The sequence below is a fragment of the Galeopterus variegatus genome, unplaced genomic scaffold, assembly GCF_000696425.1.
Source record: "Galeopterus variegatus unplaced genomic scaffold, G_variegatus-3.0.2 Scaffold1679, whole genome shotgun sequence".
NCBI lineage: Eukaryota > Metazoa > Chordata > Mammalia > Dermoptera > Cynocephalidae > Galeopterus > Galeopterus variegatus.
The window spans coordinates 217,492-237,643 of NW_007727790.1; the positions used below are offsets into that span (position 1 = coordinate 217,492).

The following is a 20,152-nucleotide window of genomic DNA, read 5'->3' on the forward strand; positions in this document are numbered from 1 at the left end:
TACACATTCTTCTTAAGAGCACATGGAACATTCTCAAAGATAAACCATATGCTAGGCCATAAAACAAACCTCAATAAATTTGAAAGGACTGAAGCCATACAAAGTATGTTCTCTGATCTCAATGGAATAAAATTAGCAATCAATAACAGAAAGTTATTTGAGAAATTCACAAATATTTGGAAATGAAATGACGCATTCCAAAACAACCAGTGGATCAATAAAGAAATCACAGGATATTGGAAAATATTTTAAGATGAATGCAAATGAAGGCAAGACATAACAAAACATATGGAATACACCAAGAGCAATAATTAGAGGGAACTTTATAGTTGTACACACATGTATTTAAAGAGAAGAAAGACTATAAATCAATGACCTAAACTTCGAACTTAAGATACAGCAAAAAAGATAGAGCAAACCAAGGCTACAGCAAGCAGAATGAAGAAAATGATAAAGATTACAAAAAAAGTAATGAAATATGGAACAGAAAAAGAAAATCAAAACCGAAACTTTGTTCTTTAAAAGATATCAACAAAATTGACAAACCCTTAACTAGACTTAATAGAAAAGAGAGAAAACTTAAATTAATAAAATCAGAAATAAAAGAAAGAACATAACTACCAACCTAACAGAAATAAAACATTTTAAAATACAATACTATGAACAACTGCAAACCTTATGAAATGTGCAAACAACAATATGAAATAAACAAATTCCTCAAAAGACAAAATCTATTGAAACTGATACAAGAATAAATTTTAAAAAGAACAAAGATAGATTTTAATTTATTGAATAAATATGTAAAAATAAAGAGATCGAGTTGGGAATTTTTAAACTTTCCACAATGAAAATTGAAAACTGTTCCATTTCCACAAAGAAATGGCTTCACTTGGAAATGCTACCAAATATTTTAAAAAGAATAGAAACTCTTCACAGACTCTTCAAAGATATAACATAGGAGGAGATACCTCTCATCAACTCATTCTTTAAAACACTAAAGACTAATACCTCTTACGAATATAGTCACAAAAATTCTCAACAAAATACTGGCTAACCAAAGCCATCAAAACAAAAAGGCTTATACATCATGAACAACTGGCATTAATCCCAGGAATGCATGATCAGTTTAACATCTGAAAATACATCAATGTAATACACCATATAATAGAATAAAAAACAAAAAACAAATGACCAAGTGATCATCTCAATAGATGCAGAAAAAGTTTTAACAAACTCCAACACATATTCATGATGATAAAAACATTCAACAAAATAAGAATAGAAGCAAACTTCTTCAACCTGATAACAGCTGAATGGTGCCCCAGTCCAAATGATATGTCCACATCCTAATCTCTAGAACCTATAAACGTAACCTTATTTGAAAAAAGTGTCTTTGCAGATATAATTAAGTTAACGATCTTGAGGAGATCATGCTGAATTACTCAGGGGTCCCAAATCCAATGGCAAGTGTTCTTATAAAAGACACAGAAAAGAGGAGGAGGTAATGTGACCATGAAGGCAAATATTGGAGCAATTCAGCCACACACTCAGCCATGCTGGCAGTCTAGAAACTGGAAGAGACACAGAAAGGAATCTTCTTTAGTAACTCTGGGCAGTGGGAAATGGCTCTGCTGATATTTTGATTTTGGGCTTCTGGCCTCCAGACCTGTGAAAAAGTACATTCCTGCTGCTTTAAAGCACTCACTTTATGGTAATTTGTTATAGCAGCAACAGAAAACTAATACAAAGAACACCTATGAAAAAATAAAAGCTAACATCATATTTGATTGTGTAAGGTTGAATGCTTCCCCCTAAGACTGGGAATAAGACAAAAATGTCTGTTCTTGCCACATCTACTCATCACTTGAACACCTACGAAGAAACAAAAGCTAACATCATATTTTATTGTGTAAGGTTGAATGCTTCCCCCCAAGATTGGGAATAAGACAAAAATGTCTGTTCTTGCCACATCTATTCAACATTTAACTATAAGCTATAGCTAGGAAAATGAGTAAGAAAACAAAATTAAAGCCATCCAGATCGAAAAGGAAGAAGTGAAAGTATTGCAATTTTCAGATGACATGATTTCAAATGTAGCAATTCTAATGAATCCATTAAAAAACTATTAGAACTAATAAATGAGTTCAGCAAGTTTAGAAAATAAAAAACAATGTACAAAAATCAACTGTATTTCTATACACTAGAAATAAAAAATCCTGAGAATAAAAACAGATCAAATTAAAATAGTATCAAAAAGAATAAAATATTTATGAATAAATTTAACAAAAGAAAGACAAAATTTATACTATAAAAAGTAGTAAACATTGAAGAAAGAAATTAAAGAAGGTCTAAATAAATGGAAGGACATTCCATGCTCATGGGATGGAAAACTTGGCATTGCTAAGATGGCCACACTCTATAAATTGATCTATAAATTCAACTCACTCCCTATCCAAATCCCAGGTAACTTTTTTTTTAATTGACAAGCTTATCCTAAAATTCATGTGGAAACTGAAAGGATTTCAATAGTCAATTCAGTGGAGGAAACAATACTCTTTTTAACAAATGATGCTGGGACAACTAGATATGCAAAAGAAAAAAGTTGGACCCCTCCCTAACAACATACATAAAAACTAATTCAAAAAGGATCATAAACCTAAATTTAAGACCTGTAAGTCCAAAGCTCTTAGAAGAAAATATACGAGTAAATTTTCTTGACCTTGGATTCGGCAATGAATTCTTAGATATGATACCAAAAAACATAAGCATAAGTAATAGAAGATATACAGTCATCCCACAGCATCCAACTAGATCTATACATTCAATGTGATCCCAATCAAAATTCCAGGAACATATTCTCTGGATATCAACAAATTGACTCTATAATTTACATTGAAAGGTAAAAGACCTAGAATAGCCAACACAATATCAAAGGAGAAGAACAAAGTCAGAGGATTGACACTACTCGACTTCAAGACTTACTGCAAGATTACAGCAATCCAGACAGTATGGTATTGGTGAGAGAATAGACAAATAAATCAACAGAGCAGAATAAAGAGCCCAGAAATAGATACATACAAATATATCCAACTGATCTTTGACAAAGGAGTGAAAACAACACAAAAATGAAAAGGTAATCTAGTCAGCAAACATTGTCGGAAAAACGGGGCATCACAAATGAACAAAAAAAGAGAGAGAGAAACTAGACACAGACCTCATGTCTTCCACAAAAATTAACTCAGCATGGATCATAGATCTAAATGTAAATTACAAAACTATAAAATTCCTATAAGATAACAAAGGAGAAAATCTAGGGGACCTCGGGTTTGATTATGACTTTTTAGAAACAGCATCAAAAGTACAAGTCATGAAAAAAATATATTGATAGGTTGGACTTCATTAAAATAAAAAAACTTCTCCTCTGTGAAAGACACTGTTAGAGAATGAACGACAAGCTACAGACGGGAGAAAATATCTGCAACACATAGATGGAAAAGGACTAGTATCCAAAACACACAGGGAACCTTTAAAACACAAGAAAACAATCCAATTAAAAAATGGGCAAAATATCTAAACAGACACATTTCCAAATACTATAATTAGATATCAAATAAGCATATGAAAAGATGCTCCAATTATATGTCTTCAGAGAAATGTTAAAATAGCAAGACACCACAAAACACCTATTAAAATGGCTAAAATTCATAACACAACACCAAAGGCTTCCAAGGACATAGAGTAACAGGAATTCTCATTCATTGCTGCTAGAAATGAAAAATTGTACAGTCACTTTGGAAGACAATTTGTCAGTTTCTTACAAAACTAAACATAACCTTATGACACAATCCAGGAATTGTGCTCCTCAGTATAAACCAAATGAGTTGAAAACTTATGTCCACACAAAAACCTGCACACTGATGTTTACAGCAGCTTTATTTATAACTGTCAAAATTTGGAAACATCCAAGATGTTCTTAAACAGCTGGATAAGCAAAATGTGGTTTCCATACAATAGAATATAATTCAGCAATAAAAGATATGAGCTATGAATTGATGAACTCTGAAATGTTCAGAGCCAAGTGAAAGAAGCCAGACACAAAAGGCCACTAATTGAAAGATTCCATTTATATAAAATATCCAGAATAGACAAATCCATACAGAGAAAGACAGTAAGATTAGTGGTTGCCAGGAGATAGAGGGAGAGAGAACAGGTAGGTATGGGGTTTCTTTTGTGGGTAATAGAAATATTTTAGAATTAGTGGTGATGGCTGTACAACAGTATGAATATACTAAAAACCACTGATCTGTACTTTTTAAAATGTTTAAAATTGAGAATTTTATGTTTTATCAAGTTTATCTCAATTAAAAAGTTTTTTTTTAAAAAATACTTCTTATTACCAGTCACGACAGAAGAACACACTTTGTATTCCTACCAAATAATGCAAAACTTGAATCTAATCATGAAAAAATGTCAGACAAACCCAAATTGGGTACGTTCTTCAAACAAAAGCTGAGATTGTTCCGGATTAAAGGAGAATGAACAGACACGACAATTAAATGTGTGTATGATCCTAGATATGATCCTGGATCAGGAAAAGATATCCAAACCTGGCAAGGTAAAAAAACATCAAAAGCTGAGAAGGACAGTATAAGAAGGGAAAACCACAAGCCAATCTCACATGTGAACACAGATGCAAATTTTATTAAGAAATTAAATCCACCAATTAAAAAAGTTATATTTTTTATAAAATATATTAAGACAATTGGCACAATTAAATGAGGTCCATAAATTAGGTTGTAATATTCTATCTATATTATTTCCTAGATTCAATATTTGTATTGTGGTTATATAAGAGAATGTCCCTGCTTTTTAGTAAATTCATTTTTAAATATTTTGGTTTAAGAGAGTATCACGTCAATAACTCACTCTTAATTCAGAGAAAAAGCAGATAGATGGGTAGATAGATAGATAAAAATAGATGTAGTATTTAAAAATAATTTAAACGGAACATAACTACAGATGCTGCAGATATTAAAAGATTCAAAGAGGATATATAACCATCTTTATAACAATTTAACTGAAGGCAGCAATTTCCTGGACAAATTCCTTAAAATATATCTTATCAAAACTGACTCAAGAACAAATACTGAATACTCCTATAATCATTATAGGAATTCAGTAGTTAAAATTCTACACATAAAGAACAGGTCAGACCTAGATGACTTAAAGTGTATTTTATAAAATATTCAGAAAAAAGTAATTCTAATCTTATGCATATATTTCATAGTATAAAAAAAGTAGAAAAACTCCCCAACTCAATTTATGAGCCCATTATAACCTTAACACCAAAGAGCTGACATGAATGATTCAAGAAAAGTATGTGTAAATCTCACCAGCTAACATTAATGTAAAAATACTTATCAAAATACTAGCAAACCAAAATACAAGTAATACATTATGAGTAAGTTTGTTGTAACCCAAGTTGAGTTAATAATGAAACAAGTATAATTTTCCACATTAAATTATTTAGTAGGAAAACCAGATAATCATTCTCAAAATGTCTTCTGATAATACCCAATATCAATTGATTATATAAACCCTTAGCAAACCAGGAAAAAAAGGGGGAGCTTTCTTAACAATGTTATCTACAAAACCCACAGTGAACAACTATTCATACTGAAGAAACACTAAAAGCATTTCTTTAAAGTTCAGGAGTAATAATAGATGTCTGCTATTACCACATCTATTCAATGCTGAACTAAAGACTGTTGTTTGAATGATAAGGCAAGAAAAATATAAAGCTTTAAAACCCAGAAAGGAAGAAACAAAACTTTCATTATTTGTACATAATCTGATAATCTATTGTAAAAAACTGAAAACTATCTACACATAAATTACTAAAATACTGCAAGTTGTTACACATAAATTAATTTAAAAATCAATTGCATTTCTGTCTATCAAGCCATAAACAGAAAAAGAAAATAAAAAGATAGCATACTGGTTAAATAAATAGTCACCCCCAAAATTCACACCCACCCAGAACCTCAGAATGGGAACTTATTTGGATATCGTATCTTTGCAGATGTTATTTGTTAAGCTAAATGAAGTCACATTTTAATTAAGTTAAAATAAGTTCACATCGATCTACTACTAGTTTAGTATGGGCTCTAAATCCAACAACTGGTGTCCTTATAAGAAGGTCATGTGAAGACATAGGCTGAGATTGGAAGGATCAAGCTACAACCAATCAAAGAATGCCCAGGATTGCCTGGAGCTGCTGGATGTTGGAAAAGGCACGGAAGGATTCTTCCCTAGAGCCTTTGAAGGGAGCATGGCCCTGCTGACATCTTGATGTCATACTTTTAGCCTCTAGGACTGTGAGAGGATAAATTTCTGTTATTTTAAGCCACCAAATTTGTAGTAATTTGTTATGATAGCTTTATAATACAGATTTCATTTAGAAAAAGCATTCAAAATATCAATCATCTAGGAAATCTAACAAAAAATTTACTAGTATTGCAGACCACTAAAGGAGCAGATTTTTCAATAAATCATTCTGGGAGTACTGGTTGTCCACATTTTTTAAAGAAATAGATCCTTATGCAGTTGGATTAAAGACTAAATGTGAAAGGCAAAACTATCAAACATTTGAAGGGCAATATAGAAAGCACTGAAATAGGGAAGTATTATTTAAGCAAGACACAAAGCACAACCCCCAGAAGACAATATTAATCACTTCTACTATATTAAAATGAAGAAGTCTGTTCATCAAACAATATCATACCATGAGCGGAAAGACAATTCATCATCTGGAAGAGAAAACGTCTGCAAAATATACAACTACCAAAGACTAATATCAAAAAGAAGTGAACCCAAACTACTAAATAAAACAAAATGGGGAGAACATTGAGCAAAATTTCAATGAAGAGTTATGTGGCCAATAAACATGAAAAGATATTCTACCTCATTAGTTATCAAGGAAATTCAAATTAAAAACAAAATGGGACACCATTTCATATTTAATATATTGGCAAAAATTATTTTCAAATGAAATACCACCAAATCGTGGAGAGATTGTAGAGGAATGGGAAGTGTCATTTACCACTGGTGGGAACGTAAATTAGGAAAATGAAATTGGAGTATAGTTGGGTAAAACTGAGCATAACACTCCCTGTCACCAAGGATTCATACTACTAACAAATAGCTTAGACAAACTTGTATATAAAATCATAGAAGACCAAATAAGAACATCTGTACTATAACTGCTCATAACAGCAAAAACAGGCAACAATTCAAATTATTCAAAGTTGAATAGAAAATATAAAAAAGGTCTATATTTGAAAATTAAGGCTCTACTTCCTGTCAGTCTATGAACAAATTATTTCTCCAAACTTAGAAAACAACAAAACAAACAAAAACCTCTCTTGCCCCACCTCCCTTGCCATCAGTTCTCGTTTCTATACTCCCTTTATAACTTAATTCCTCAAAAAAGTTGTCAGTTCTTTTCTCCAATTACTCTTCTCCCACCTTCATTTGAACCATCACTCCACTGAAACTTCTCTTGACATAGTCAGAAAAAATGCCAGTTTGCCAGATACCATGATCATTTCTCAATTCTCACATTACTTTACCTACCACCAGCTTCTGACAAATTCTCTCACCTTTGAAATATGCTCTTGGCTTCTAGAACACCCAGTTTTCCTGCAAACTCATTAAGTACTCATTCTCAGTTTCCTTTTCTGATTGTTTCTCCTCATTTCTCTAACCAGAAAATTGAGTGTCCAGGATCCTCAAACTCCTACATCCAACTGCCTACTTAACATATCCACTAAGAAGTGTAGTTGGCATCTCAAATTAAATGGGTCTAAAACTGAGCTTCTAATCTTTCCCCACACAAAACCTACTTCTCCCACAAAATTTATCATATTAATTAATGCCAACTCCATGATTTCAGATCTTCGGCCTGATCCATCTTTCACTTCTCTCTCTCTCATCCGCTCTATATTCGATCCTTTAATTTATCCAATTCTTGTTGGTTCTACCTTGAAAATATATTCAGAATCCAACCAATTCTCATCACCTTCACATTGTCTCCTTGGTCCCAAGTACCATCATCTCTTTCTTAGATTATTACAACAGCCTCCTAAATGGTCATCCTGTTTCTGCTCTTGCAACATAATCACAACACAGCAGTCAAAGTGCTCCTATAAAAACCTAAGTCAGAGCATGTCACACCTCTGCTCAAAACCCTCAGTGACTACCCATATTAGTAAAGTTTTATGATGACCTATAGAACCCTACATGACAAGGTTCCCACTTACCTCTCTAAGGTCATGTCCTACCACTTCCCTCACCCCACTCCAAGACACACTACTCTACCTTTATTGGCCTCCTTACTGTTCCGAATGACAAGGATATTCCCATTTCAGATTTTGTATTAGTTGTCCCCCTTCCTAGAATACCTCTCCACCAGGTACTTGCCTGGCTCACTCCCAAATCTCCATCAGGTTTACTAAAATGCCTTCTCTATGAGGTCTTCTCTGCCCACCATTTTCAAATCCAATAACCCGAAACTCCCTATCCTCTTCCCTTGCTTTCTTTTTCCTCCAATAGTACTTATGAACATTTACATTTTATTTATTTCCATTTTGTCCTCTGCCTCTCCCCATCAAAATATATCACCAAAACATAAAGCTGATTTTTAAAAAGGTTCTGAAGAAAGCATACAATGTTAAACAATTCATGGGTACTTCTAAAAGATCATGGAAAGACTCGTTATCTTTTAAATCTACTTCTCCACAAACTTTTTGAAGTAGCCTCATACATGCCAAATTCAAAACAGACTAACTAGGGCCGGCCCGGTGGCGCACTGCTACAGTGCGCCGCTTGGGAGCGCGGCGGCGCTCCCACCGAGGGTTCGGATCCCACATACAGACCGGTTCCCGCTCACTGGCTGAGCGAGGTGCCGGCGCAACACCGAGGGTTGCGATCCCGTTGCTGGTCCGGTACAGGCGCGACACTGAGGGTTGCGATCCATTGCCAGACACGAAAAAAGACAAAAAGGAAAAAAAAAAAAAAAACCAGACTAACTAAATTAATGGTTTGCTTGCAAGTACATACATGGAGGGTAAAATATCTATAATGAAAAACAAGGACATAATTAACACAATATTAAGAATAATGGTTACCTCTTTTAGGGTTAATGGAGAGGGGTGCCATCATGCAGGGACACACGAGGACTTCTGAGGTACTGTAATGTCCTCTTTCTTGGCTCAGGTGAGCATTTTATTATGATTTAGAAGCTGTATATATATGTATGCTTTCATGTAGTCTTTGCTCTGTGTGTAATATTTCCCAATTTATAAAATAGAACTAGGAAAAAATAAGTAGCGCACGTTTTAAAATCACCTTAAAAAGTGAAGCTATGGAGACAGTATTTCTTTAAGCTATCAATACGCGATTTTACCCAGATGTTCCAAAATCCCAAATCTCATATCGTGATATTTATAAGGACAATAGTCTTTTTTGCCTATATAAAAATTTCACGTTCACTTTAACAAATCTCTCTGTTATACTACTTTGCTATATGTGTGTGTGTTTATGTGTGTGTGTATTTCCATTATTTTCCATAAAAAATATAAATCATATATTTTAAAACTATCATTCTCCCTTACTGAGAACTTCTAAGGATTATTCCTAACACAGATATTGATAAAGACTCAATGAAATGTTTGTTGAAAAGATTTCAGGCACTTATCATGCAGAGAAATAAGCAAGGGGTGAATAGCATATTCATCAGTATTTGTGGAAATATGATTTAACTACTAACATTCTTATAAAATCATCCTGTGTCACTTTCTAAAATCTCTGAGAGCTAAATCTTTTAGAGAAACCACAAAAACTTAACAATTTAATAGAATAGCTTTGAATACTTTAATATAAAAATAACCCCCATTATATCCAGTTGAAGCTAGAAGAAATCATTTCGTGTAACCAGGTGTAGCCTCATCATGAAAACATTTTTTAAGCATACGTGACTTCAAACACTTTTCAAAAATACAGAATTAATATAGCACCACAGAAGCATTATCATTAAATTCATTACTTATCTTTTTAATATCTTTAAAGTTGAAATCTTTTTTCTCTCACTTGTAAAAAACAGTAAAAAACTATACTAAGTTGATAACGTTTAATATGCTCCTTATTTGTTAAAACTCATTGTGCTTTTTCACAGGGTAAAGGATCACAACAACAGAGTAAAAGACTTCAACAATAGGCCAAGAAAATCTGAGGTCTCTATGACCACAGAAAATCCTTGACCTAGAACAGTGAAGGTACAGGCTCCTAAAATAAGTTCTACAAACATATATGCAAAAAATGTTATAATATGCCTCATTGAACAAGGCTAAGAAATCAAAACCACAATTACCCTGGTACCCCAAAATCATCACAGCAAAATTAAAATCCCTTAGCAAACGATAATATCTATCAGTAAAACATACTAACAATATAAAGGAATCACTTTTGAGAAATCCTATAAATCAAGGATGTTTATTCTCTCTTATTCTTTAAATGTACAACAAAACAAAACAAAACAAAAAAAAACCAAACCCAACTAATCCTGAAGTAGTGGGGTAGCAGCAATGACTTTCGATATATCCAGAACTTTTACATACATTAAAAATTGAAACTCTTTTACAGTATGCCAAAATATAATAAACTATTACTATAAAATACTAAACCTGAGGAGTCATATCAAACACAGATTTATATTTTTTAAATAAACTTTTATGAAGTATAATATATATACCAAAAAATACAAAAATCTTAAGTGTATAGTTCAATGAGTTATCACAAAGTGAGCACATGTATAAACCCTCCAAAAGCTTCCCTGTTGCTCATCCAAATCACTACCCATTATTCCTAGCCAAAGGAAATCCTCATCATAACTTCTAAGACCACAGATTAGTTTTTCCTGGTGCTAAACTTTATATAAATAGAATAATATACTCTGTATTCTTTTTACATCTGGCTTCGTTTGGTCAACAACTGCGCAGATTCATACAGAGACAATTTTTTTCATTTTCAATGTTACATAGCATTCCACTGTATGAATACACAATTTATCCATTGAACTGTTCATGAACATTTCATTTGTTTCCAGTTATTGACTATTACAAACAAAACCATCATTAATATCCTTCTGTATAACTGTAGTGCACACATATATGCATTTGTTGGCTATATAACTAAAAGTAGAATTACCAGTTCATGGGTAGAACTACTAGTTCACAGTAGAATTACTAGTTCATTGTAGAAATACTAGTTCATACCTCAATGTGGTTTTAATTTAAATTGCTATGGTGACTAATAAGGTTGGGCACTTTTTAATATGTATTTTGGTCATTTGGATATCTTTTTTTGTGAAATGCCTGTTCAAGTCTCTTGCTCATTTCTATGTTGAGTTGTCTTACATTTTCTTATTGCTTATATTTTCAGGACATGAGTGCTTTCTTGGCTTTATACATCGCAAATATCTCCCACAATGTATCTTGTTATTTCACCTTCTTACTGACATTTTTAGACATATAAATATAGTTCAGTCTATCATTTTTCCTTTATTAATAATACTGCATAAATCCTATTAAGAAATCTTTCTTTATCCATGACTGTGAAGATACTCACCTTTATCTGTACTTCTAAAATTTGTTTAAGCTATAGTTGGCCCTTTGCATTTTTATACCCGTATAAATTTTAGAATCAGCATGTCAATATCCAAATAAAATACCTGCTACAATTTTATTTGGGATTACATTAAAACTATAGATCAATTTGGGCAGCATACCTATCTCTACAATATAAGTTTTTCAAACATGTAGTCTCCATTTATCTAGACATTTATTTTAAATGTCCTATAATCAGGTTTTATAGTTTTCTGTGTGAAAATCCTGTACATATGTCATTAGATTCATTCATTAGGTGTCAATGTTCTGATAGTAATATAAGTTATATGGCTTTTAAATTATCATTTTTTAATTGTTTCTGGTATACAGAATCACATTTGATTGACTTTTTATATATGATATTTTACTTTAATTGCCTTATTTCACTGGGTGGAAACTCCGATACAATGTTGAATAGAAGAGGTGATAGTGGGCACCCTTATCTCATTCCCAATCAAGAGGGATAGTCTTCTATATTTTACTATAATTTTTGCAGTAAAACTTTTTCCATTTGTACCTTTTGCCATGTGGATAATTTACTTCTATTCCTAGTTCAACAGAGTTTTTATCATAAACATATATTAAATATTAAATAAACTTTTTTTTGCATTTTTTTCCAGGTATTATAGAGCTTTACTTCTCTACTCTTACTGTTTTAATTATCCAGATTTTATAAATTTTTAACTAACCTTATATTCTTATAATGAACTCATGATCTATTATCCTTTTCATAAAGTGCTACAATTACCTGATTTTTTTTCTCTATGTTTATGAAAAAAATAACATCATAATTTTCCTTACTTTTAATATCCTTTTTACATTTTTATATCAAGAATATGTTAGCCTCCTAAATCTCAAGGTAATTATTTCTGTTTTCTGAAAGTTTGTAAAAGATTGGTGTTGCTTATTTCTTAAATACTTATTTCTTAAATATTTGAGACAATTTACCAGTGAAGTGATCTGAGCCTGGAGAGTTTTTTGTTCTGATTTGCTTTTATTTGTTTGTTTGTATGTATGTATGTATATTTGTTTGTTTTGAGGCTAGAGGTTTTCAATTACAGATTCTATTTCTTTGACATAAGATTATTCCAATTTTCTATCTCTTCATATGTCAATTCTCGTAAGTTTTATTTTTCTAGAAATTTGTCGTGGTTGATTCAATTTTTTATATTTACTGTCATGCAGTTGCTTATCACATGCTCTTATTAACTTTTAATATCTGTACAGTCTGTAGTGATATCCCTTTTCATTCTTGACATGGGTTGAGTATAATCTTTAGCCCTAAGTCTACATGGGTATTTATCTATTTTATTACTTTTTACAAACAACAAATGTTATTTATTGTTGGTGGTTTTAGGGATCATCTCTATCATATTTTTGTTTCTATTTCATTAATTTGTGGTCTTATTTCATATTCCCTTCCTTTATCATTTATTTATTTTCTTTATCCTTCTAATGAAATATAATGAAAGATTGTGATGATTAAAAGGTGGGTTCATTCTTAGTAGTAGGGTTTAGAACTTGAGGAACCAGACTGTCCTTAAGAATGTACCAAGGATCCTCTTCCTTGGCACATCTGGAAATCCAATTTTGGTTTTCCTTAGGACTGATAAAAGCACTGATCAGATTCTCAGGCAGTTTTCAGGATTTATAAATGTCTCAAGGATGAAAGTTGCATGAAATGCCAGGCTCACCTCCCTTGACATTCCTCCTGTCCTAAATCTTGGCAAATTCTCACTGCCTTTATAGTTCTCTGATGCTTTAAACAGATATAATTCCTACTTTTTATCAATGAAAATATGACGGTACTTCAAAAAGTTCATGGAAATATTTGTATTATCTTTTAATTCTATTTTCTATGAACTTTTTGAAGTAACCTTGTAACAGTCAAAAATAATCCATTTCACCATTGAAAAAGAAGAATTCTTCCAAATGCACATTTCCTAAAATCGCGACAAAGTGACCTGTGTACTTAACCATATCTACTAAAAAATAAAACCAGTTCAGAGGTAGTAAAAATTAAAGATTAGTCTATACAATAAACACCTAATAGTGACACTTTAAAATTATTTCAAATTAGGCAACTAAGCCTGGCAAACAATATAATCCACAGATAACAGCAAACTTGTCAAATAAACTAACAGAAAACAACAAAACTTTAAGAATGCTACAAATTTTAAGGATCATAGAAAATTCAATTTAGAGCTCACTGATGAGCTGAAGATGCATTAAAATACTAAAGCATCATACATATCTATAGCATATTTGTAATGAGTTGCTCAAAATAATTTACAAATTATTTTATTAAATTCTCCTACAGGACAAGTATCCAATATTATTTGTGCATGTACTACAATTGCCAAGATGGATGTTTATATTCTTCTATTATAAGTTCACTACAGAAAGAGTTCAGGTAGGAAAGCATGTAAATTCTTAGAAAATTCCATTCAAGTGATGAGCAACAACTAAATTTCTCATTTTGACTTCATTCAAATAATACCTAGTTCTGCTCTCTTATCCATTTATTTCTAAGATCCTTCCTTCAGCATTACTATACTAATTATTATTAATGTGAACTTTGTTGCTTTCTTCATGCAGAAGTTATCCTTCCCTTTTTGGTATGACACAATATTTACAATATATGCAAAAATATGGTAAGCAGACTGATAGTACTTTAATCACTATACAACAAACAATGCCTTTCACTGACAGCAAAAAGTCAAAAAGAAAAAGAAATATGCAATAGGAAATAAGATAAAATGTGTAAGCTATTTAAAATAAAAAAATAGGTTTATCCATTGTAATAGATATAAAATATAGAGAATAATTCTGCATTTTATTAGACTAAAAAAATGAGAATTAACAAAATCACCGAAAGAAAGTCTTAGGATCCCATCTTTTTTTTTTTTTCAATGAAAGTTGAAATTAGGTATATGTTGGAAAATGAAGGGGGTGGAACAAATCACAATTTGGTGGAAAACTGTGTTTTTCCTTTAGACTCATAAAGTAACTTCATGCTAGAAGTTTAAATGAACATAGAGTGCCATAAAACAAAAAAGGAGTAATTTTACAGATTTTACAAAGGGCAATCAGTACAACAAAAACTCTATTTTAAAACTAATATACCCAGAAAATCAATAAGTGAAAAATTAATGAATAATATTTCAAATGTAAATAGAATATTATGGATATGAATAAGCAATTCACTAAACAGAAAACATGGTGGCAAATGAACACATAAAAAGATGCTTATTCACAATAATAATCAAAGAAATGCACATTGAAATATCAGTGAGATACCAGTCACACCCATCACATTGGCAAAAGGAAAAAGTCTCAAAATTACCAAATGTTGGTGAGAACATAAAAAAATAGGGACACTAACACCCTGCTGGTAGAAGTGTATATTATCACAGTGACTTGGATAAGCAATTCGGCAACATGTAATAAAGTTGAGAATGTGAATCCCCTCAAGCACTGTAATTACACTTTTAAATATATACCCTAGAGAAACTCTTGCACATGTGCATCAGGAAACCAGAACAAGATGTGCAGTGTAGCACTGTTTATAACAAGAAATGAAAATGTACCTAAAAGCCAAAAGCTTTGTATTGCACAGGAAGTTAGATAATGAAACTGAAGAAATGCTTTTTAAAATTTACAAATGACAATAAATGTGAATGCAAAGAAGAATAAATCCCAAGACAAATGATATCAAAGCTCAAAGTTATACTGGTAAACAAAATTTCTCATCTAAAATGCACATGATATCTGCCCTTAAAAGAATAAATAATGCATACAGAATAAAATGCACATGATATCTGCCCTTAAAAGAATAAATAATGCATACAGAATAAATAATGCATACAGAATAAGGGATCAGAAACCATTTGAAAGTAAACCATTCATAGTAATGATGGGTATACAGAAAATGTGTTAATTTGTGCCATTGTTAAATGATAGCATATCATTAGTTGAAATAAAGATGGAAAAAGTCCAGGAATTTCCCACCAAAAATATTCAGTAAACACCACTATTATACAAATATAAAGTACAACTAATGTCAAAATTTCTCCTTATCGTACATCTACCCAATGTACTCACCAAGTCTTAGTGTTAACTTCATACTTATAAAGATCATCTACCAATCCATATTTATTGCCTGGTAATGCTTTATAACCTCCATGAACGTAAATGGACTTTGTTATTTCATCATACACACTGGTATGGCCATATCCACCTTGTACAATAGCTCCTTTAGTTTCTGGAACAAGCCAAGTGTTTGATGCTGTAACAGAAAGAAGATAATCATGAACTTCAAGTAGTATTTAAAAATGCAACTAATATATCACCAAAACTACCAGCAAGAGAAAAAAAGTCTGCTTTTCTCTCCAGCAGCAGGAACAGGCAGGTGATCACAGTGGTTAATAGCAGTAGTAGCTTTATAACACTGAGCAGGGGCAGCTGCTGCTCAGTGGCAGAAGGGGCACTTTTAGTAGCTCAGTGGCAAATGTGATCACAGGCTTCAGCCCAGGTGTGTAGCAGATTCCAGATTTCCGGGTGATCCCCTTTCCTTTGGTGTCTCTAGCCCTTTTAGCACTTCTGTAATTAATTTCTTGTATTAAATCCAATTCTGCTTGCTATATCTAGAAGAGACTCACTTCCTACTGCAGAATCACTGATAGAAACCATCCATATGCAAGGCATGCTTATAACAATATGCACATTAAAAAGAAAAAACATGCAGTTTCTTGGCCTTGGAAAAATTAGATTATATAAAGAGAAACTATATTGAAATCTATTAGTCTTTAAAAATGCACCCAAACCACACCTCCATGTTCCCTCTAACTGATCATGTAAACTATGGCATTCTAGACAGCTCATTGAGAATACCCAAATCAACTAACAGAAAATGAAGGTGATGCTTAAAAACTCTAAACATTTACACAATTCTAAAGTAGTAAAAAAAAAGTGATTCTTCAGAGGTCATAAGGAATTGGAAGTATCAAGAAAGAGTCACTGAACCCAATTGTACTTTACATATTTAAAGGAACTTCATAGTACTTATGTATGTAGTACTTATGCATTACATTTAGGAGCTAATTTCCAAAGAACAAAATAAATAATAACTTAACAGAAATAATTTGATTACTATTCTTTAACTACTTGTTAAAGCCATACATACATATCCAAAGTAAAGATTTTTCATATTTTTATTCATTCTCTTTTTAATAAGATAAATTTTTTCCTTACCAAAAAAATTATTGAATGAAGAGACGTATAATGTAAAAGTTAAAGTTGCTTTCTCCCCAAGCTCACTATCTGGAAGTATTTTTCAAAATTTGTTATGTTCAAACCATTTTCAAACTATACTTTTGAATATTTTAGTATACATATGCGACCTACATGTACATAAATATATGTAAATATTTGTACCCCCCAAAAGTACTATTTTGCAGCTATTTTTTACTTAACAAAACATTTGGGGTATCTTTCTATGTCCTACTTATTACTTTTTTAACAGCCAAATCCATTGCATTAATAATGCATAACTCGTTTAAATAACTACATTGTTATGCACTTGGGTTTCAATTTGCTCTTTAAAACAGTAATGCAATAAACAACCTTGCAGTCATCTGCAGCAGCAGCATCTAACAGAGTTATACTATGTCTCAGAAATTACCTCATTATCTCATTAAACAATAACCCTTTGAGGAGCATACTATTGCTATTACCTCTTTACAACTGAAAAAAAATTAGAGTAAAAAAATTAAGAAGCACATCAAAAGTAGTTTCAGATAAAAAAAATAAGAATTTTTTTCACATATAGGAGACAAACTTGAAATGTAAGATTAATTATCATCCACATTCTCATTATATTCTTCTTATGTTTTGCATTTAGAAATGTATATACACTATAAGAAATCAGTTGGTCTCAGTAAACAGTCAAGGTAGCAAAATGTCGGTTACTTCAGAAAAAGTATTTTCTTATCAATTGTATGTTATTATTTGCATATGCATGAATTTTGTCTTTAATTTGGTAGTGTGCTCTGTCATAATCCCAATTTATAAAAAGTGAATCCTTGGTTCAAAAGTAACTCATTAAAGAGAAAAGATAGTTGTGAAAACAGATACATGAATACATGAACTAACTCAGGACAATATTGCAAAAGTCAAAAGCAAAAATGACTCAAATATACCAACAGTTTTTCATTAACCCATGATGGAGTAATTTAGAGAGCATTTCATTTCCTACCATAAACAACTCTAAAAACAGAAATATCTATATATATATATATATATATCTATATATATAGATATATAGAGATATCTATCTATATCTATTTAGAGAGCATTTCATTTCCTACCATAAACAACTCTAAAAACAGAAATATCTATATATATAGATATATATATATATCTATATATATAGATATATAGAGATATCTATCTATATCTATATATATATATATAGATATATATATCAAAAACGGTTTATAGATACTGGATAACAAGCAGCATAGACCTGTGATTCTGTGACAGCACAAAACTATGATTCAAAAGAAGAGAAACAAAGCAAGCTCCGTGATTGCCAGAGCATACTGCCTGGAGGCAATGCCCTGGCTTCTGCACAAGAAGGGGGATCACAGAGAGAGTCTGGTGATCTCTTTGAGTTGAGAAAACAAACATTAGAATTTAAAGAAACCAAACCAGATAGAATTTGTAGAGATGAGGTAACTGCTCACAGACAAAACTCAAGGGGTCTGGAGAAAGGTTCCCTCGGGTCTTTAGCTGAGTAGTGATCTGAATACACATAAGGGGAAATTACTTGAGGCTATGGAAAGAACCACCAAAAAACTAGTAGGCTAAACAACTCTAGGACCTCACACAAGGCTGGGAATATTTTGTGCTCCAAGCAATAAAAGAAAGACCTCACACTACAGGAGGCATTAGATAGCATCCCTGAGAAGGTCTGTAGTACTGGAATAAACTAAAAGCAATAAACTAAGAGCAACAAACTAAAAGATGTTCTGGATCCACTAACAAGCTTCAAAAGCAACCCTTCAAAATGCCAAAACTGGTACAAGGTAACTTAATTGTATGTCAGTACAAAGTCCAACACTCCTCAAAGGCATACAGCAAAACCCAACAACCAGCAAAGTAAAAATATGCAATGTCCAAAATGCACTAAAAATTAACAAGTACAGAAAGCAAAGAAAATATGGCCCATAAAAAAAGAAAAACCAGTCAATAGAAACAGACCCAGAAAAAAACACAAAAAATAGGATTGGCAGAATAGAATGTTTTAAAAACTATTGAAAATATGCTCAAGTATGTTCAATAATATTGTAGAAAATATAAGTATGATGAAGAGAGAAATGGAAAATTTAAAAAGACTAAAATGGAATGCCTATAGATAAACAATACAGTATCTAAAATGAAAAATATATTGAACAGAATTAATGCATGATTAGACAATATAGCAGGAAAAAAGAGTAAACCTAAAATATGGAAAGAGAAACTATCCAAAATGAAGTATGCAGGCAAAAACAAGGGATGACAAAGGAAGTTCTTCAGACTAAATGAAAATGATACCTGATAATAGGTGGAATCTTAATCTACATATATAAATGAAAAGTGTAGATAAAAATTAATATGTGGATAAATATAAAAGACATCTCTCGTTTTTCTCCATAAAGTAATAATTTGTTATTCAAAACAAGTATTATAACAATGTACTGTGGTGTTTGTAACATATATAGAGATATGATACTAGCTCAAGATGAAAAAGGAAAATGCAGTTATAATGTTGTGGGTGACACTATATACAAAGCTATACGACACTATTTAAAGGAAGAATCTGATGAGTAAAGATGTATACTGTACAACAAAAAGCAACGATTGCAATATAAAACAAAAAGGCATAGTTAATAAATTAGTAGTCCTACAGATTCAAGAAGCTGAGCAAACCATAAACAAGATATTTTCAAAGAAATCCACACCAAAATCATCATAAACAAACTGCTGAAAACTAAAGATAAAGAAAACATCTTGGAAGCTGCAAGAGAAAAATAACAAATTACTTACAGGGGAGCAACAATTCAAGTGACTGAATTTCTTTATCATAAAGAAACCATGGAGGCCAGAAGGAAGTGGTCCCACATTTTTAAAGTGCTTAAAAATAACTGTAACTCAGAACTCTATATCCAGCAAAAATATCCTTCATGAATGACTGTGAAATAAATACATTCTCAGATGCAGAAAAACTACCATAATCTATATTGTTAAGGAACTGCTCCATAAGGAGTACTGAAAGAAGCTCTTCAGACAGAAAGGAAGTAGTAAAAGGCAACTTGGGATGGTGGAAGAATAAACATGGTAAATATAATAAACTATCCTTCTCTTGGGTTTTTTGAAATATATTTGAT

General features: G+C 31.8%; 1 protein-coding gene across 1 annotated transcript in view; it reads right to left on the reverse strand.

Moving 5' to 3' along the window:
• Positions 1–20,152, reverse strand: part of ATRNL1 (attractin-like 1) — a 293,585-nt gene that overhangs the window by 186,396 nt on the left and 87,037 nt on the right. The window contains exon 8 of the mRNA XM_008578422.1: positions 15,828–16,011. Within this exon, the coding sequence (XP_008576644.1) occupies positions 15,828–16,011 (184 nt within the window). The remainder of the gene's footprint in view (positions 1–15,827; positions 16,012–20,152) is intronic.